Genomic DNA, 19,492 nt, shown 5'->3' with positions numbered 1-19,492 from the left:
TGGGTTTTTCATTTTTCTTCAACTCTCTCTCGCTCTTTATTGGTATGCCTGTCCCTAGCTTTTTTATGTATCTTCCGTTTACTCCCCACCCGCTCGCTCTCTATCTGGATTATTTGTTTTCTCATTCTCTATCGCATCTTCTTTCTCTCTTCTGTGAACGTTCATTCTTATGATAACGTAAACATGACCTAAACATTTCCTCGGAAAAAAAAAAATATGTACACTCAGATTTCACCCCTGATATCAGAAATCATTTCCTTCTGGTTTAATATTCCTCCCAGTACAAATTCTCGCCTACCCCACCATTCCCTTACCAAGGACAAATAAGAGGTTGCGAAAACAAAAATATATTTATGTGATATTTATTGGCTTATCGTTTTATGAAGGATGATCTGATACCGTATCTCACTTGAGTCGCCTATAAAAAAAATCTTCGATATTTTGTTTTCTTTGCTGATCTACTACTTGGGGTGTGAAGAAGCACATAACTTAGAGGTAAGAACAATTTAGTCTGTTCTTTATTTCGGAGCTAATGTGGTGTGAACAGTGGGGATTCTGAGTGTTAGAGAAAATTAAAATTATGATTCCCAGAGTAGGTGATCTCAAGTGGAAATTTCTCGGCAATGTCTCTCTGTTTGACTTCATTTTCGTAAGGAAACTAAAACCTCAGCAAATTTAGGGTGTCATTTAAGCAAGGGGTGGCCAACCCTCAGTACACCATGTGCTAATCCAACTTAACGTTATTCATACTCCTTTGATTGCCACAAAATTATATTTATTTATATATAAATACATAGCATTCCAAGCAGAGCGCTAGTTCCTCCCTATCTCCAAAAGTAACTATTATTTGAACAGTTAAGCAACATTTTTCTTAGAATTTTCTGTGCAATAAATTATTACACTAAGCACTGTTTATTAAACTAACTACCCTTAGAACACTTTCCCAGATTTATAGATTTATAGCTACAGGTGAATATTTTTTGCGACGTGTGGGAAGATAAAACGCTTCCTCTTTACTTAATAAAAACCTTATTATAATTTCTGTGAATTTTCAAATTATGAGAAATAAATTAAGACATAGGGAGGGCGTAATTGACCTTTGGATATTTTATTGTATTTGAAGGAAAATGTAACAGTTACAGGATAAATTATTTGTTGTTTGGTGACACGGGTGGGACACAATACAAAAGTAAATCAAATAATTAAATTCTATATATATAAAAATGGATGAGTGTGTGTGTGTGTGTGTTCCAGCATAACTCTCGAACGCCTGGAGCAATTTCAACCAAACTTGGTACACATATCACTTACAATCTGGAAAGAAATACGGTGAGGGTAAGACACCCCTGGCACAACTAGGGGTGGGGTGAGAAGGGAGTGACCTGTAAAAGTAATCGAAAACGACCGATATTAGTGTGGAATCCATAGTTTTCGGGGTCGCTAAGATAAATAGTGACACTCCCAATGCCATTCAACTCCAAGTTCATTTTACACTATAGTTAGAATTCATTATTTTCCTGTCTAATAGAAGATTGGGATAAATAAATACCCGGGCAACGCCGGGTAATCAGCTAGTAAACAAAAAATATGTAAAATACCTTCTACAATTAACTGAATTATGCATAATACTTGAATTTCTATCCTAATGATTGTTGACTCACAAGATAAAATTTCAGCATTGCATTTATTTTTAAAAATAGAGCTTCAGCGGCAGTGGCGCAACCACAGGGGGGATTGCCCCCCCCCAACCTTGGATGGAAATGAGTTCTAGGGGGGGGGGCAAACATTGACGGCCAGGTGTACCTGCAGGGGGAAATTACCGCCCACAACTTCAAATTTTATACAAGTAAAATGCTTTTCGCAAAATTTTCTTGCTCGCTTCGCTCGCAATGCCTCGTTTTCTTAATCTTATCAAGTTCAGAACTGTAGCTAGGGGACGGTGGGAGTCGGCCCTGAGCGCCGAACGATCTAAATGAAAATAAGTTATAAAATTGATTGATTGATTGATTTGCGGTTTTAAGTCCACTTTACGTACAGAGAGGCTAATCGGGACTGGACATACAGTTTAAAGTGGGATCCGAACCACTGTGCCATGTTACCACTACACCATCGGGGAGGCACAAAAGTTGTTAAAGAGAGAATGCATTGGCGTCCCGTAAAATTATTTGTACCCTATTAAATTAATATTGATTTCAATCTGCAAGATAAATGGGTCCAAAAAATGTCTTGCTCTCTTCGCTCGCATTGTATCGTTATTCTCTGTAATGCATTGTAAATTTCCAGACAGAGAAATAAGACTTGTCTTAATTGATTTTGTTTTAAATGCATGAACAATTATTTGGAGGAAAGGGAGCGTGCACATTTGAGACACAATTTATGTAATTTTTGCTGTTGGTTTATTATGAGATGGATGAATTGGTTGTGTAATGTATTTAAATAATATATGTTGTACATAATATGTATTAAAGATACTTTGAATGCTTACACAATTTAGTGTCCACGTCGCTCCATGTTGCATATGTGTGAAACATATATCGATGAAAGTTATACATGTTAATGTAAAAAAAAAATATTTGGAATGCATTTATCAAGCATTTTCTGTCTTTCAAAAATAGTTTGTGTGTTTCTTTTCTATTATTAATGTGAAATTATACGTGTTGAAGAAATAATTCAAATATTTTGTTCGAACACAAATGCTTTAGCAACAACCTCTACCCCCTTCTTTGCATAATTTACGAGGCTAATAACGTTTTTGATACTACTACTAATAATAATAATAATGTTTGTCCCGGGTTCGAATTTCGACTTGGGCATGGATATTTGTGAGTGTCCATTCATCAATTTCATCATTTCATCACTCATTCCCATCTTCGTAAATTAGCCAAAAGTGGCACAAGAAGCGAAGTAAAATAAATCAAATCAATAATAATAATAATAATGTTACAATAATAACATTATTAACATTATTATTACTAAAATTTATTCAAATAATAATAATAATAATTATTATTATTATTATTATTATTGGTACGTTTATCCCGGTACCTGTCCCCCTCAGAAAAAAGTTCGTGGTTGCGCCTGCGGCACTTTGTCATGGAATGTCAATGTCCCTCCTCAGACACTATTGTTTATTTCTTGAAGATAAGTTAGTTTCCCTATTATTAGTTTCTGTACTTATTGACATATTTATTGCGAAGAAAGATTAACAGAGATTATTTCGAAATAAAGTCTTATTTTACTTGCAGGCATAAAAAACTTGCACACAATCATCAAGAAGGAATGGACACCATTTTGTGTTTCATCTTAACAACGGCAACATTCATTCAACTAGCTGAAGGTAGTTGTTCAGTGTGTGAATGTTACGAAGACTCAGTAGATTGTGGTGGAAAAAGCCTATACAGTATTCCATACGGACTTCGAGGTGATTACAACTCTCTATCATGTGCTTACAATAAAATCACCAACTTATCTTACAATGACTTCGTCGGCCTCCACAATCTACAGGTTGTGTGGCTGGAATACAACAACATACAGGCAATCTCACGCACTGCGTTCTCGAGGCTTGGAAACTTGACTCATCTATCTCTTAGTAATAATCGTATTACTTGGATTCATATTGACACATTCGCTGGAAACACACTTCTGAGATCTCTTGATTTGTCGCTGAACAGTGAGCTGCAAATACCAGACAATGAACCTTTTCTGAACTCACCCTCTTTGCAGAAACTGAATTTGTGGTCATGTGGCATTGAAACTTTGTCAAAGGGAACTTTTTCTAAGGTGAATAATTTGATAATTTTAAATTTGGACGGTAACAAATTGAAAATCGGTGATCTTGATGCAGTTCATCAGTTAGGCAAATTGAAAGTGCTGACTGTTCAAGGGAATACTTTCTTGTGTGATTGTTCCATATACAGTTTTATGAAGTGGACTTGGAACATGAATATATCTACTAATGCCTGTGTGTTACAAAGACATTTAGGTTCGATTTCGCAATTCTACGAAACTCAATATGAGATTATCTTGCTTCTTCAATATCTTAAAGACTCCTGCGAAGAATCAGGAAGGAAGTCTCAAATGTCAACAGTGTCACGAAGAAACAACACAACGACCGTTCGTTCAACCATCACAGCAGTTGCCCCTATATACGTGCCTATATTGTTTTCTGTCTTCGGTGTCATCTTGACTTTTATTGTGATTGTATTATTTATGACATTTCGCCATCTAAAGAATGAACAGCAGGTCATGAACAACGTCATTATGATGCATATGAGTCTTCAGGAGATTTAGAGTCGACAAATTGCGTAAAATGTTTCTGTTTGGTATCTGCACGTCAGTAGGAAGTAAAAATAACAGATGATTTCAGTGATCGACAATTATTTTCACAGCTACATGATAGTCACTAAATTTGCTGTTCTTATTACATTAAGCAATAACACAGGTTGGGACGATTTTTGGGTCGGCGTTTCTAATAACTTATCACGCTGAATTGAAATACGCACCCATCCATCACCCAGACTTTTTCTGAGAAGAGGCTTCTTTACCATGTATGTCGATAAATGCTGCATAATAATTTGCCTACTAGTCTTCCAGGAGCACCAACTTATGAGAAACAATGGAAGGGCTGAACTCTTAGATTTTTCATAATATAATGCAAGTATATATGTCATAAGCAGGTTGAATATTTGACCTAAAATGCCATTTTTTTTTTTTTTGTTCCTTGGCCAGGAAATATATGATTTTACTTTAAAATCCTCTCAGTCCATATCTGAGAGAAACACACGAGTTTTAAAGTGGCTCTTTTCTCCTTTTCATATATGCCTACCTTGAAGATAACTGGTATGAAAAATCTTCAGTTTTAGTCAGTTTCAATGCCTATTTAATATTTCCCGGTACTTTTTGCCGCCTAATTTTAGTGTTTTTAGTGCCTAACGATCCTCATCATGGTTAAAGTCCCTTATCCTCCCTTGCTTTCCTGTGTAAATAATAAAGGACAAGACGTAACAAATCATTATGAAATATTTTGATAACACTCAGAAATTAAATTGTGAGAATTCTCTAAATGTATAATGGTGAAACATTTTGTTTACTAAAATATAATTACAGGCAAATTATTTGGTGGGCTCGAGCCCCATACGTCCGAATAAGATGGCGTCACTGTTGTCTCTCATCTCTCGACGTTTTTAAAAGTATGATTGTCAGGTATGATCCTACTTTTGCAGCAAGTAGATTTCTGAGAAGTATGTATATACGATCTTGATTTGAAAGTGCCCCGCCCCCTTTTTGTGTTGTAGAGTGAAATGCTACTGGAGCAGATATTATTGTCCGACAGCAGAAGACGAGACTAGGTGAAGGAGACGAATTCACACCCGAAAGGGGAGAAGGAAGAAGCAGCACACAGGAAACAATGGTGGAGGTTTCAGATCAGAGTTTCGTTCCCATGCGTTCGGTTTCTTTTGTTTATTCGCTGTTTTTGTACGGTTTGCGATTGCTTTTCAAACTTGTATCACTCATTAGGCGAAAATTCAATATTGTTTCAGCAGCAGAGTATTTTCAGGGAACCTGCTTCCCTGAAAAGTAAATCTTCTAGGGTGGCCACTCTAGGACCATGATAAAATTCAAGTATAATTCCCGGTTTTCAAGGCGAACTTTCCAAAAATTCAAGGCTACAAGCAGATGTTTTCTCTATTTCAACCTTACGTATTACCGCCTCTCACCACTCGCATACAAATGTATTAGTATGAAGAGTCTGTGTGATTCCAGAGTATCGAAAGATTCTAATTCAATTCAGTTAAAAGGTATATATATTTAAAATATTTAATTATGCTATTTCACATATGCAGACTCGAAATACATCTACAAACACAAGACACAAATGTTACGGTACAACCTACTCTACGAAAAATTGTTAATTGTAATATATAATTTCAGACTCAAATTTACCTAATCGATTTCAAGATATCTTATCTTGCAATAATCTCCCGGCTGTCAGGTAGATTGTTCTGAAAAGAACACTAACAAAGTAAACTGATTAAGAGAATTCTGTTTTATTTTCCACGCAGTTTATTTTCCTTCCTCGATAAATATAAAATCTAAACTGAGGAAAACTTGCCTCAGAGCATTTATACCTATGTATACAACGAATGGGATTTTTATTAATTAAACTTGCAATTTTTCACGTCTACGGAGAAGAATTCACGCAGAATGCACGCATGATTCCCGGAGCGAACAATTCACGCATAATTCCCTGAATTCAAGAAATTCCAGGTTAGTAACCAACCACCCTACCCTGCCTTCTCTTCAAAAGTTGTAATAAGGATACGTAGAAGGCCAAGAGGTTGTGTTTGATTACGGAATATTATTGCTCATGTGACAGACAGTTGAAAAAAAGTGGGAATATAATCAAAATGTCCATCAGCTATTCATTGATTTCAAAAAAGCATATGATTCGGTCAAAAGAGATAAATTATATAATATATTAGTAGAGTTTGGAATACCTAAGAAGCTTGTTAGTATGATAAAAGTATGCACCAGTGAAACAGAAAGTAAAATTCGTTTGGGTATTAATGTGCCTGACAAATTTACAATTCATGATGGGTTAAAACAAGGAGATGCATTATCTCCATTGCTCTTTAATTTTGCCTTAGAATATGCTGTTAGGAAGGTAAAAGAAACTAAAGAAGGACTAAAATTAAATGGTGTGACTCAGTTGTTAGCATATGCAGATGATGTAGACTTATTGGGGGATGATGTGAATACAATTAAGAATAATGCTAAAATATTTTTCAAAACTGCTAAAGAGATAGGTTTGGAAGTTAACAAAGAGAAAACTAAATATATTCGCTGTTTTTGTACGGTTTGCGATTGCTTTTCCAACTTGTATCACTCATTAGGCGAAAATTCAATATTGTTTCAGCAGCAGAGTATTTTCAGGGAACCTGCTTCCCTGTCTGCGTTCCACTTGTACCAGTCACCCCTATTTTGCCATGGACTCTCCCAATTAGCACACTTTGCGTCGATGGACACGACTGACGCAGGCGCACTCTTAAATGTTACTCTTGTAACAATTGGGAAGAGTTTGAAGATTTCCATTATGAAGAAAATAGCTTTTCTCTTGATAAAATGCTTGCCCGGTGATGGATCAAGATGATGAACAGAGTGGAAACTTCCAAAATTAGTTTGTGTTGCTTATCCAACTAGCATAACGATTTTTCAACACTGAGTTCTCGTTGTCCACTTATAGCATCAAAGTTGAAGAAGAGCACACTATGCAAATATGAAAATTATTGTTGAACAAGTAATCGTGGACTCTGTATTGCGATGTAAAAGTACGTTCTTAACGGGTTTGCGGCACGGATATACTGGACTTTGTTGTTTCTTGTGCGGATAGGTAAGTTGAGAAAAGAAAAATATTACATCCATACATCAAGAACGGATAGTGTAAGGGAGTTAGTTATAGCTTTAAATATCTGCGGTAATTTTGTAGCAGTTTGTTTGTTTGATTTAATAAAATTGTTTTGAGGTAACATTCATAGGAGTCATGATGTGGCATCAAAGTTTATCTTGTTTTGACAAAAAAAAAAAAAAAAAGATTGGGAACCCTAACGTGAGTACAATGATTGATTGATTATTTTGGTTTATTTTACTTCACTTTAATCTCTTTTCGCTAATCTCCAAGAGGAGAATGTGAGATGATATGATGAATTTGATGATGGCACATTTACAAAGAACGCCCATGTCTTGACTTGGGTTCGAACCCGCGACCCCGGTTTCGTAGAGCGATAAGGTATCTACTCTGACACAGAGGTCGGCACAATCACTGAGGTATGTTCTTTATCTACATACTCGACACTTCTTAAATGTTAATAAAAACTAAGTATTTTATTTTTTTCTTACAAAATGAGGCATTAAGAATTCTCCTTTTGATAATTGATTACATTGTAATAGTTTCAAAATGTTGCTGAGCAAGCGCTTACGCCTATACTAATTCCCAAGTTTTGTAGTTCCTAGGATTTCCAACCCTTGGTTGTATGTGAAATGGTAAGTCCAATATTTAATGGAATCATTCCACTGCGAAAATATCTACATCCTGCTTTCAGTCAATTTTCCAATTATTTACATCGACAACTCGCCTCTGTTCTGGTGGTGGATTTTTTTTTCCTTTTTGTCAGAACTCCCAGGACCCAAATAGGAACGTCTCAAATGTCCTACCCTTCTCTCACGTAAGATGTTCAGCAAATACGCATTTCCTTATCTGTTAGTTATTGACTTGCCACTCCCTGAAAGTTTATTTGAAGTTTTTATCTACTTACGTCAAATAACGATTTTTCAACACAGATCTCGTTGTCCACTTATAGCATCAAAGTTGAAGAAGAGCACACTACAACAAAGAGGTAAGAATAATCTTGTGGTATGTATCTTCTGAAAGCATTGAATTACCAAACTCTATATAATGCGAACAAGACAATGGACTTGCATCGAGAAAAGCCACAATTATTAATAATACTTGGGAAAAGAAAATGTGCCACATTTGTAAGAGAATCCTGTACGAGAGAATAAATTGTCCGGAATTGACAGCAGTAGTAGTATATGACAGCGCCATGAGCCGATAGTCGGACCATACATTAGTTCCTAAACATGTAGGGTGATATCGTGCTTCTGACTCATTGCAAAGTTGAATTGTTGTTTTAAGTCCACTTTATGCACAGTAAGGCTAATCGAGACTGGACCTATAGTTTAAAGTGGGATCCGAACCACTGTGCCATGTGCCTCCAGCGGGAATTGAACCCGGGATTCCTTGATTACAAGGCAACGACGTGCAATCGGGGATGCCCTTCCTTGAAAAGTTAATCTTCTAGGGTGGCCACTCTAGGACCATGATAAAATCCAAGTATAATTCCCGGTTTTCAAGGCAAACTTTCCAAAAATTCAAGGGTACAAGCATATGCTTTCTCTATTTCAACCTTACGTATTACCGCCTCTCACCACTCACATACAAATGTATTAATATGAAGAGTCTGTGTGATTCCAGAGTATCGAAAGGTTCTAATTTAATTCAGTTAAAATGTATACATATTTAAAATATTTAATTATGCTATTTCACATATGCAGACTCGAAATACATCTACAAACACAAGACACAAATGTTACGGTACATACTAATCTACGAAAAATTGTTAATTGTAATATATAATTTCCGACTCAAATTTACCTAATCGATTTCAAGATATCTTATCTTGCAATAATCTCCCAGCTGTCAGGTAGATTGTTCTGAAAAGAACACTAACAAAGTAAACTGATTAAGAGAATTCTGTTTTATTTTCCACGCAGCTTTATTTTCCTTCCTCGATAAATATAAAATCTAAACTGTGAAAAACTTGCCTGAGAGCATTTATACGTATGTATACAACGAATGGGATTTCTATTAATTAAAGTTGCAATTTTGCACGTGTACGGAGAAAAGTTTGCGCAGAATGCACGCATGATTCCCGGAGCGAACAATTCACGTATAATTCCCTGAAATCAAGAAATTCCAAGTTAGTAACCAACCACCCTACCCTGTCTTCCCTTCAAAAGTTGTAATAAGGATACGTAGAAGGCCAAGAGGTTGCGTTTGATTACGGAATATTATTGCTCATGTGCTTATATTGCTAGATTTGTGTGCTACTATTGTGAAACGTAAATCTACTATACCGCGTTTGGTAGATCCTGTCACGTTTCCCGCGCTTTCCGAGGCCAGGTTGCGCATAAGATACACGAGAATTCACAAATTCAACACCACACTTATCAGCACCACGTTTACAAAGCAAGCTTCTTGCAGACACAAACAAAACATATGGGAGTTAGATCGCAACGTGGCAACAGCATCTGCTTAAATCTGACCTCTTCTGGCTTCCATTCGCTCCACGCTGCCCAGTAGACGATTTTATCTCAGTTTCTCATTGCCACAGAAACTGTCAAGTGATCGCTAGCGCGGGAAACCGGACAGTTTGTAACAAACGCGGTATAGCTTTTCCCCATGGTGCGTGGATTTGTTTGTCATAGCCGTGCGTGAGAGGAAGGGAAGGGGGATATTTGAACAGCACTTTCGGTGCACATTTGAATAGTGATCGAAATTTCCGTAAGATCATTATAAAATATGAACTAATTCATTTCACGCGATTGCAAATGGTAGTTCATGGATGAAAGGAACTTTATTTTCATAATCTCTTGAACATGTTACGAAACTTGCTGGATGTAGCGAACTGTTTTACTAATAGGTAGCCACGACAGCCATTGCATTCTTGACGCTATTCTGTTTGCCAAAGATAATGGAATAGTTCTATAGGTTTTTTCTACTCTTACGCCGAGCGACCTACATGCTGGCAATGGAAGTGGGGAGCGGGGAATATGTCGCAGACGAACCAGACAACAGCGGTGGCGCCGAGAGTTACGACGATGCAGGAGAACTCCTTACAGCACCTTGTACTACAGGCTGCTATGTCCCCCCTCTCCACTTCTCTTACCAGCATGTAGGGCGATCGCCGTAAGAGTAGACAAGAACTACAGTAACATTCTCCCCTCAGTGAACTCATCAAACCCAGCCACTAGATGTTAACCTGGTGGGACTTTTTAAGGGAGAACTATTTGTGGCACAAAACGACCGGATGAGAGCAAGTCTTGGAAAACGCATCACTATTCATCATCTGGCATCTTTCACAAACACAGAAACAAAAATATTTTTATTGGCAAACTAGCAAATGTCACCAAATAGAGAGGAGAGATATTTTGGTATTGTTAACTTAATAGAGAAATTATAATCGCTATAAGAAGACATAGCAGTCTCTCGGAGTTGCAAACGTTCTCTCGGCTCCCGGAGCTAACATATTTTGGGGATTAGTTATGTGTTTGTGAAACTGCATCATTATATGGAGCGACGGACAGACACAAGATGAGTAGTTAAACGTCGACAATGAAAAGAAATACTTTCACAGCTAAGAAACTAATCATTTTCTGTTTTCATAAGATGTGAGAAAGACTTAAATTGAGCATATATTGATTGATTAGATATTTCGAATCTACGTTTGAAAACTAAAATATTGGTCATATATTTACATCAATGTCACATACTTTAGAAGTTATGGAGGTCTGAATGTCACAAAAATGCTAAATACCACTCATCAATAGGACAGGTTAGTGTAGAACACCTTATTGTTCAAATTTTGATACTACATAATGTAACACAATGTTCGGACAAGTGGTAATTGAAATTGATACACGTAGCATATATTGCTCCTCCTCCTTCGAACTATTGCCTATTTTGGGGGGAGCAGAAGGTATTTAAAATTATTGCCTTGACTCATTCTCACCCAACAGGTCGGTAGGTGACGGAGTTTGACCCGAGTTGATAACTTCCTCGAGATGAGGTCTGCTTGAAAAGGTTCTTAAAGTTCGGGACAGAAGTTCTTTGAGGTTGAGATGACGTCGATTTAATGTAAATTGCAAATACAGTAAAAGAGCGCTGAGCGGCTAGTTTTATCTTGTGAGCGCCGTATGTAGGGACTCCTGCGTGATAAACTACGGAAGCGTGTTATCGCTATGTTAAATGGTGTGCTCGTTGAAATAAAATCGTGAAAAGTGCATTCTTTGGTAATGAAGCAAAAGTCAACCACGTGCGTGAAACCACCGAAAAATTTCGACGTGTGCAAATAATGTAAAACAAACAAGAGGGTCAAGTATGCGTCCCACATGTTCTAGTAAAGTATTCAGCGAACCAGGTAACATGAGGATAGCGAAACATTGAAAACGATTGATTCACCTTGTGTAAGGTGATGGCAGTGATTCGTAGTTAGAGGAAAACCATATACGTTCGAAAGATTATTTTTAGTCAAATTTTTAGTGAACAATATGAAGAGCCGATTCAGAGTTAGATTTCTTTCCGGATATAGTTACATACATTGCCTTCAGATGAGTGTCAACGTGTGTTTTATGGTGACATATCAATCCCTCGTTTTATGTGAAAAGGTGAGCTTTAAGTCAAGCAAAAGCATGTGCGGCGTCACTAGTTAAAATATTTTCGGGCATACAAAGAAAATTCAAAGAAGGTTGCCACCTCACTCGAGACCTTGTTTAACCAAACGAAATTGTACCAATACTACAGATGAATGTGAAAGCAAGTTCGCTCCCAAGAATCAGTCTTAACTGATCATAGAAGTCGTTTAGAAGTTACAATACTTTTAAACCAGCTTCTCCTTTCAATAAATAGGCCTCCAGTGCATTGCTTCGATGATGCAGAAGAAATTGCAACAGAATGGATTTAAGCATCACAGTGCACTTGGCAAGGCAACTGGCAAAACCCACAGGAACAGTTCCATTTAGATGTCTAATCTGATTTATATAATTTTGTTATTGTTTGATTTTAGAATTTAACTTCGAACGATTCTGTGTGTTCCATTCCATATCCAAATTATATTTTAAACAATTAATGATCAATTATAACGATACTTAAGGTAAGGTAAAAAAAAAATATTGCATGCAAAATTTAATTTAATGGAAACCTGTTTCTGGAGAACTTCTGGAAAACATCAACAACCTTATTGGGATAGTAAATCCACTAAATTCATCCCTCCCTCCGATAAAATCACAAGTCGCACCTTGCTTTAGGAAACATCGCTGCTCACCGAGGAATGGCATCGAGATGGAACGAGTCGAGACTTTTCACAGCCTCGTCTCGTCTACTGTGTTATGAGAGATCCTTCTCGTTTGTGTTTGTTATCGTCTCGGTCTCGACTCAATTTAAATAGAAATATATCTGGAAAATACTAAATTTATCTGATGAACGTACATAGTGGCGCAGGAACATTTTCATTGGGGTGGGGTACAAAATGCAATCTCCACCTCCATAGATATTCATTGTGTTCCGCTTAGAGGGATCGAGAAATAAATTTATAATTTGAAGAGTAAATAATCTTGATGTGGAAACTTATATATATATATATATATATATATATATATATATATATATATTTCAACAGCGGTATTGCATTATTCCCTCAGCTTGAGTCAACGCTTCATGAAAAGCAAAAGTAGGGGACTGATTGTGAAGATGACATTTACAAGGTCCTGTAGAAGTAAATATTTTAATGAACTTCATCTGCAACTCAGTTCGTTGTTTCAAATTTGAGTGTTTATTTCTTGTACAAGTGAAAGGGGGGGGGAGGTCTGGAGTTGAAGCGTTCCTTTGAATTTCTTCCAATTTTAGATTCTATCGACCTTTCGGACAGAAAGTTCACAATGCTCACAGCAGCTATTACTGCCACAGCAAATAGCCACAATCTTGACAGCCGAACACTATAACATTCCACCTCCCCGATACCGCAGTGGTAGCGGCCTCGCCTTGTAATCAAGGGGTCCCGGATTCGATAACCGGTGGAGGCACATAGTGGTTCGGATTCCACTTTATACTGTAGATCCAGTCCCGATAAGCATATATTTGCATAAAGTAAACTTAAAACAACAATTCAACTATAACGTTTCAACAGTAAAGCACAAGCGAGCAGCCCATCAAGAAATCATTGACAAAACGTGTGCGTGAGGAAGTTTGTAACACCTAAAAACTTCCCTTAGTCTTGCACTGGGATAGTACGTTGGTGAAAGATCGAACAAAACAAACGAATCTGAAAGCAATTGTGGATAGACTTTCAGTGCGTACCTGTTACAGGTTATCAAGTTGACAAAATACTACGTGCTGCAAAGGCACCATCTGGAACAGGAGATGCAGAAGGAAAATAATATTCAGGAGCTAGCTGCTCTTTTGGGAGGTGCTTCATGACATTGAATGCATGAGTTTCGATACAACAGCCTCTAAGACATAACGATGAGAGATATCAGCATTCTGTTGCAACAATGTATTGCAAGAAATTTGTTCTATTTAGCTTGCAGGTATCATATCCACAAGCTGCAAGAAACAATTTGGAGGCCCATTTGGGGTATTTGGAGCTGAGCTGGTTAGATAGAAGGTATCTTCCAAGGAAAAGCCAGAAATGATAACTTGTCTTAAGGCTTGTGTTGAAAACTGGAGTTCAATATGCATGAAACTGACAGACTGTAAAAGCTTAGAAATAAAGGGTCTGTTCGATTTGATTAATTCAGTCTAATGTTTGCTACCAGCTAATGTTGATTTCAGGTTCCAATATGAACCGAAGAGCTGGACTGACTCGCACAAATTCTTAGAAGTCAAAACAATCGTTGTCACTTGAAGGTTGTCAACGATAATGTTGAACGTTTAGTGGCTCTTATATCCAACTTTAATGAGTCACTAACAAGGGGGAAAAGTCAAATGGAGAGCCTAATTCAGGTCGTCGGGCACTTAGATTTGGATTTTATAGAAGTTTATTTTAAAATGAACACCGACTGAATATTTAAATTTATCTAATTTCTTTTTGTAATCAATTGCAATTCTGTTATAAATAATTGTAGTTTTGTGATAACAATTCATTTCATATTGCAAATAGTACAATTTCTTGATTAATTATTTAATGTTGTAAACGCCCCATGTATTCCATAGCTATACGTTATATATACATCCTTATGGCAATACCTCATGTCACTTGAGCGACCTCTAAATTTTTTCCAATTTGGCTGAATTTTTGCAGTAAAACATATTCATGGGAAAGGAACAAGATTAGCAATTATGCGTTATTAAATTCGAAAAAAAATAAAACCACCCTATATACATAGATAAAGGGGGGGGGGTGGATTTCTTCTGCATGAATTCCTTCGGGACGTTTGTGATAGCAATTGTACAATTTTTCCACAGTGCGGAGTTTTGTCCGCTTCCTCCTTTGCCCAGCCCCATAGGAAAAAGTCACAGAGAGTAAGGTCTGGACTTCTGACAGACCATTCGTGAGGTCCTCGTCGTCCCAGCCAACGTCTGGAGGAAGCTGGTGGATGCCGCGGGTTACTACATTGAATTCTAAGCTGGCACATATGTAATCCAATTCCATAATGTATATATACGAAAATTTAGTTGAGATTGCTTATATATTACAAAAACTACAGCAAATTTTCAATGTGTAGTTACATCTCATCCCTGCATACATGTATACACACACATGCACACACATGTATGTGTGTTTGTGTGTGCGCACGCGCGTGTGTGCAAAGTCTAAAACTATAATTACTTCCCACACACTGAATATGTAAACTATGTACATTACCAAATACATAACATTTATAGAGTCAGCTCAGTTACTTTAGAGCCTCATAACTACATTTAAAAATATCGTTAATCAATTTATAGCGGATGTGTACCACATCTAATCTATTGTAGATGTCGTGTATTCGGTATCTTTCAGAAGTGTTTTTGTATCCAATTCTAAAACTTCGCCGTGTTTTGACGTTTGTTGGATCACTTCATCCTTTAATGCTACTCGAGCGCTTGTTGAGAGTAGGGATGACCACGAAAAACTGGAATCAAGATTTCGGAAAATTTGAAATCCGGATTCGAAAAATTTACTATCCGGATTTCGGAGGGAAAAGGATTTTCGAGGATTGGAGGGAAAAAGAATTTCAGAGGCAATTCGGATTTCAATCCATATTTTCAATAATTGTAGCATGAATTAAACAATATACTATAGTCTGGCATCCAAATGTCAGCCTTTCTTCCACTGCATTTAGGAGACTTACGAGATTCTGGCGTCGGGACTCTCAGCCAGTACAATCCTACGTGGAGCTTGTTTTGTGGTTTTGTGTACTGCAAATGTGTGTTTGTGATTTTCTCGTCGTCCCCTTCATCTTATTACAATTCATCCTCATCTTCGTGATTAACCAAAAGTGGAAGTATAGCAAAGTTAAATAAAATCAATAATTGTAATGTGTCGTTCACCTAATAAAGTATAGGCTATGATAAATTACTTCTTAATTTAAAGGGATAAGATAAAATATCCCCTGTACAAAGCAAAGTACACAGTCAGCAAATGAAGAGCATCAGGGATACCAGGACCTGAATTTAGGCCCTCGGTACCACTCCGGGGGATGGGTTCTCATATGATATTTTTGGAAGGTATGGATGCCTAGAGATGAAAAATGTGTGATAGCATGTCAGAACTCTTTGCCTTTTGTCTGATATTATTGAATTAGCAATCATAGATGAAGAATAATGTTTTTTTTTCATATTTAGTTAATTTATGCACACAAGTAGGTTCATCATAGGATTCATAACAACAACGATTTAATACACAACTTACAAAACCATTTCTAAGATGACTGAACATACATTTTTACATCCAAACAACTTTACAAACAATTGACTGTTGATATCCAAATACGGTTAGCACAATTAAAATATAATCCAACATTGAGTTGAACACGTAATTGATATTGGTCAATTTTCTCGTTGTATGGGTTTGGGTTTTCTTAGAATGAAAATACACTGGTTTCTATATTACATCCAAATGTACTTAGGACTGAAAGGAAATAGTAGAAAACACTGGTAACATATACAAATTTGCATATCTAAAAAAAAACCACTCCTTCCCCCCTGGAAGTAAAATAACAAATACGGCACTGAGTGACCATCCTCCCCAAAGCAAAGAGCTTAATTCGCACACAGCTTACGGGCTATAAGTTACAGCAATTACTGCCATGTTTAAAAAAATAACGAGAGGACGTTTTCACAGCAGGCACTAGAATAATTTTGAATGCCTTAACTAGGGATGTGCGGAACGAACATTTTTGGTCAGGATTTATATAATCCTGCCTTTCGGGACTGAAAAAAATTACAATTTCCGGACAAGTTTCAGGATGAGAAGCTTTCGAAATTTTCCGACGGGTGAAAATCTCGAACTTTACACACTATACCTTCCCTGTTCCAGTGATTGTTTTTGCACTTCTGGAATAAAAATGATTAATTTTAAAAAATTTTAGACACTTTCTCGCACAAAAAATATAATCCTTTTGGAACCAGATTGTCCTTGTCCCAAGAGCCTATAGCCGGACCCTGTGGTTGAGTGGTTAGCACATCGCGCTGCGACGCCAAGGGTCCTGGGTTCGAATCCCGCTCGGGCATGGTTGTGTGTGAGTGTCCATTTATCATTTTCATAATTTTATCACTCATCCCCATCTTCGCAAATTAGCCAAGAGGCACAAAACGCGAAGTAAAATAAAATAAATCAAATCCAAAAATCCAAATCCCAAGAGCCTATAGTTTCTCCTCTCGATGCTAAATCTCTAATGTCAAGAAAATTTGCACGTTTTTAAGAGAAAGGAACCAATGGATCCCATGTTAAAAAATCACAATGGCAAAATATTCAATATGAAAAATCGGAACCAGCCTTGTGTAGCTTGGTCAAAGATTTGCCGAAGTTTGAGTGTACTTTATACATAAGTGGGCTGATCCGCTGCAGCAGGTACAGTTTAAAGTGGGATTGCTGTGAGTCTTGAGGTAAAATAAGCGAATGCGCAGGGTTTGTAACAATTTTTCAGATGAATTGAATACGCCGTAAAAATCGAAGATATTATTCCATGATACTTTGCCGTAAATTTCATGTGTTTACGTGCCTTTTCATTTTTCATAAAACATTGAAATCAATTAAGAGTACATGGGTGTTATTTTTTATTGATATTGAATTAGAAATGTAAATAGCAAACATAATTATATCTATTGTAGTTGCCATTTAAAATTGGGTTTACTATTTAATCACCACTTTCATGCAAAGAAGTACTACTACAAAAGCCGGTCTCCGTGGCGGAGTGGTTAACACATCGCGCTACCAAGCCAGGGGCCCTGGGTTCGAATCCTGGCTTGGGCATGGATATTTGTGAGTGTCCCTTCATCAATTTCATCTTATCATCACTCACCCCCATCTTCGCAAATCAGTACTACTAAACATGAACCTAGTGACTTTACATTTTTCAAATTATTTTATTATGTCATATCACAGACACACACACACACATTTGTTACAATTTAGGCTGCCGAAGTTCAGAAAACTTCACTAGACTTCCTCAAAGCCTCACTTATAAAAATGCCTGTGTAATTATTTTCATTGTATATACTTTTCATTTACTTTTTATATTTTGTTGCCAACTGTTAAAACAACCTGCACAGACATTTTGAGAGTAAGATGAAGCTACTCGCAAAAGGGAGGTAGCAGTTCCCTACAAATAGAAAGTATTCTACACATGTCAATGTATTTTGCATTCTAAATATTTGGAACATTTTACACTTTTTGCATTATCAGGGTGGCTACAAACAAGCAGAAATGAAATTCCCTGACTTTTCCAGGACAAAATTTACATTTTTTCCTGACAATTACAAACTGAACTAAATCGATGTTTTTGCAAATGGAATTAATAAACTCATACAGATCCAGGTTTAGATTTGTTAAGTACCAATATTATCTTCTACGAAATTTACTTAAGTGCTTTATTCTCTACGATTTGAATTCAAATAGCAAAATAGTGAATTTGGAAAATTACTACAATTCACAACCTAGGAAAGGATTACGGAATTCTATCATACGCAGTTTATCTTAAAATGCTTGATTATTTTTAAAGTTACGACTAAATGAGATAAGAGTGAAGAGTGATTGATTAAGAAATACAATTTGTAATTTATCAGTCTCCTTATACATTCTCGGTATTATGTGTTGATATTTCCACTGAGGTTTGGAACACTCTGCTTGCAAGAACCATGAGTACAGACTCATTTTTCAATGCATAAAGCTACTTCTCTCTTCTCTGTAAAGCAAACAACTTAACTCTTGCATATAAGTGAAACAATTGAATGGAACAAAATAAAGTGTCATATTTCCTTACATTATCAATGGGGTTTCTGCTTCAGTACAGTATATCCAATGGTAGTACTGTGAAACTGACAACATGCAGTTATACCATTATTGCTGACGAAAAGGGTATGTCGGTATTAGAAATTTAACACAAGGAATTTATAGAATTGCATTTTATAGGTACCTGATTTAGCTAACCACACATTAAAACAGGAAAACACTGTTAATATCAGCTTCTGAAAGTACATATACGAGGGGCGTCCTGAAAAAAGCTCGAACCGTGCCTACACGCAGCACTAGTGGTCAGAGAGTGACACACACACGCATGCAGGCAGGCAGGAAGAAGTGGCATGTAGCTGTAATCTAGTACAGTTGCAATGCAGCCGTTTTAGGACAGTTCTAGGTTAAAGATTGCAGCTCTCATACAGTATCCCACCGACTGCGATGTATCCTACGTGTAGTAATCAGCTTTTTGAACGCTCAGAATTTGGCACAGAGCCACCAGCAATCGTGTGAGGTGTGCAGACCGGACATCGTGAGTGATAGTATGGTCAGACGATGGTTTGCATCACTTCAGGTGAGAGATCTTGGACCACTCCCTATACAGCTCTGGCCTTGCATGTACCGACTTTCATCTCCTTGTTTAACAAATGACAAATTCCGAAATGATCCGGGGATGTTCGAAAGAATTCGAAACTCAATGCGGAATCACATACAGTATTGCA

At 37.0% G+C, this 19,492-nt stretch overlaps 1 protein-coding gene across 1 annotated transcript; it reads left to right on the top strand.

Moving 5' to 3' along the window:
- Window positions 1-464: 464 nt before the first annotated feature.
- Window positions 465-4,329, top strand: LOC145991635 (leucine-rich repeats and immunoglobulin-like domains protein 1). The gene is made up of 2 exons (XM_083127696.1): window positions 465-495; window positions 3,246-4,329. Exon 2 carries the CDS (start codon window positions 3,280-3,282, stop codon window positions 4,288-4,290), a length of 1,011 nt encoding a protein of 336 aa, XP_082983822.1. The 5' UTR covers window positions 465-495; window positions 3,246-3,279; the 3' UTR covers window positions 4,291-4,329.
- The last annotated feature ends 15,163 nt before the right edge of the window (window positions 4,330-19,492 follow it).

Source organism: Lepisma saccharinum, chromosome 8, assembly GCF_977018435.1.
Source record: "Lepisma saccharinum chromosome 8, izLepSacc3.1, whole genome shotgun sequence".
Lineage (NCBI taxonomy): Eukaryota > Metazoa > Arthropoda > Insecta > Zygentoma > Lepismatidae > Lepisma > Lepisma saccharinum.
This window is presented reverse-complemented; position numbering and strand designations above follow the sequence as displayed.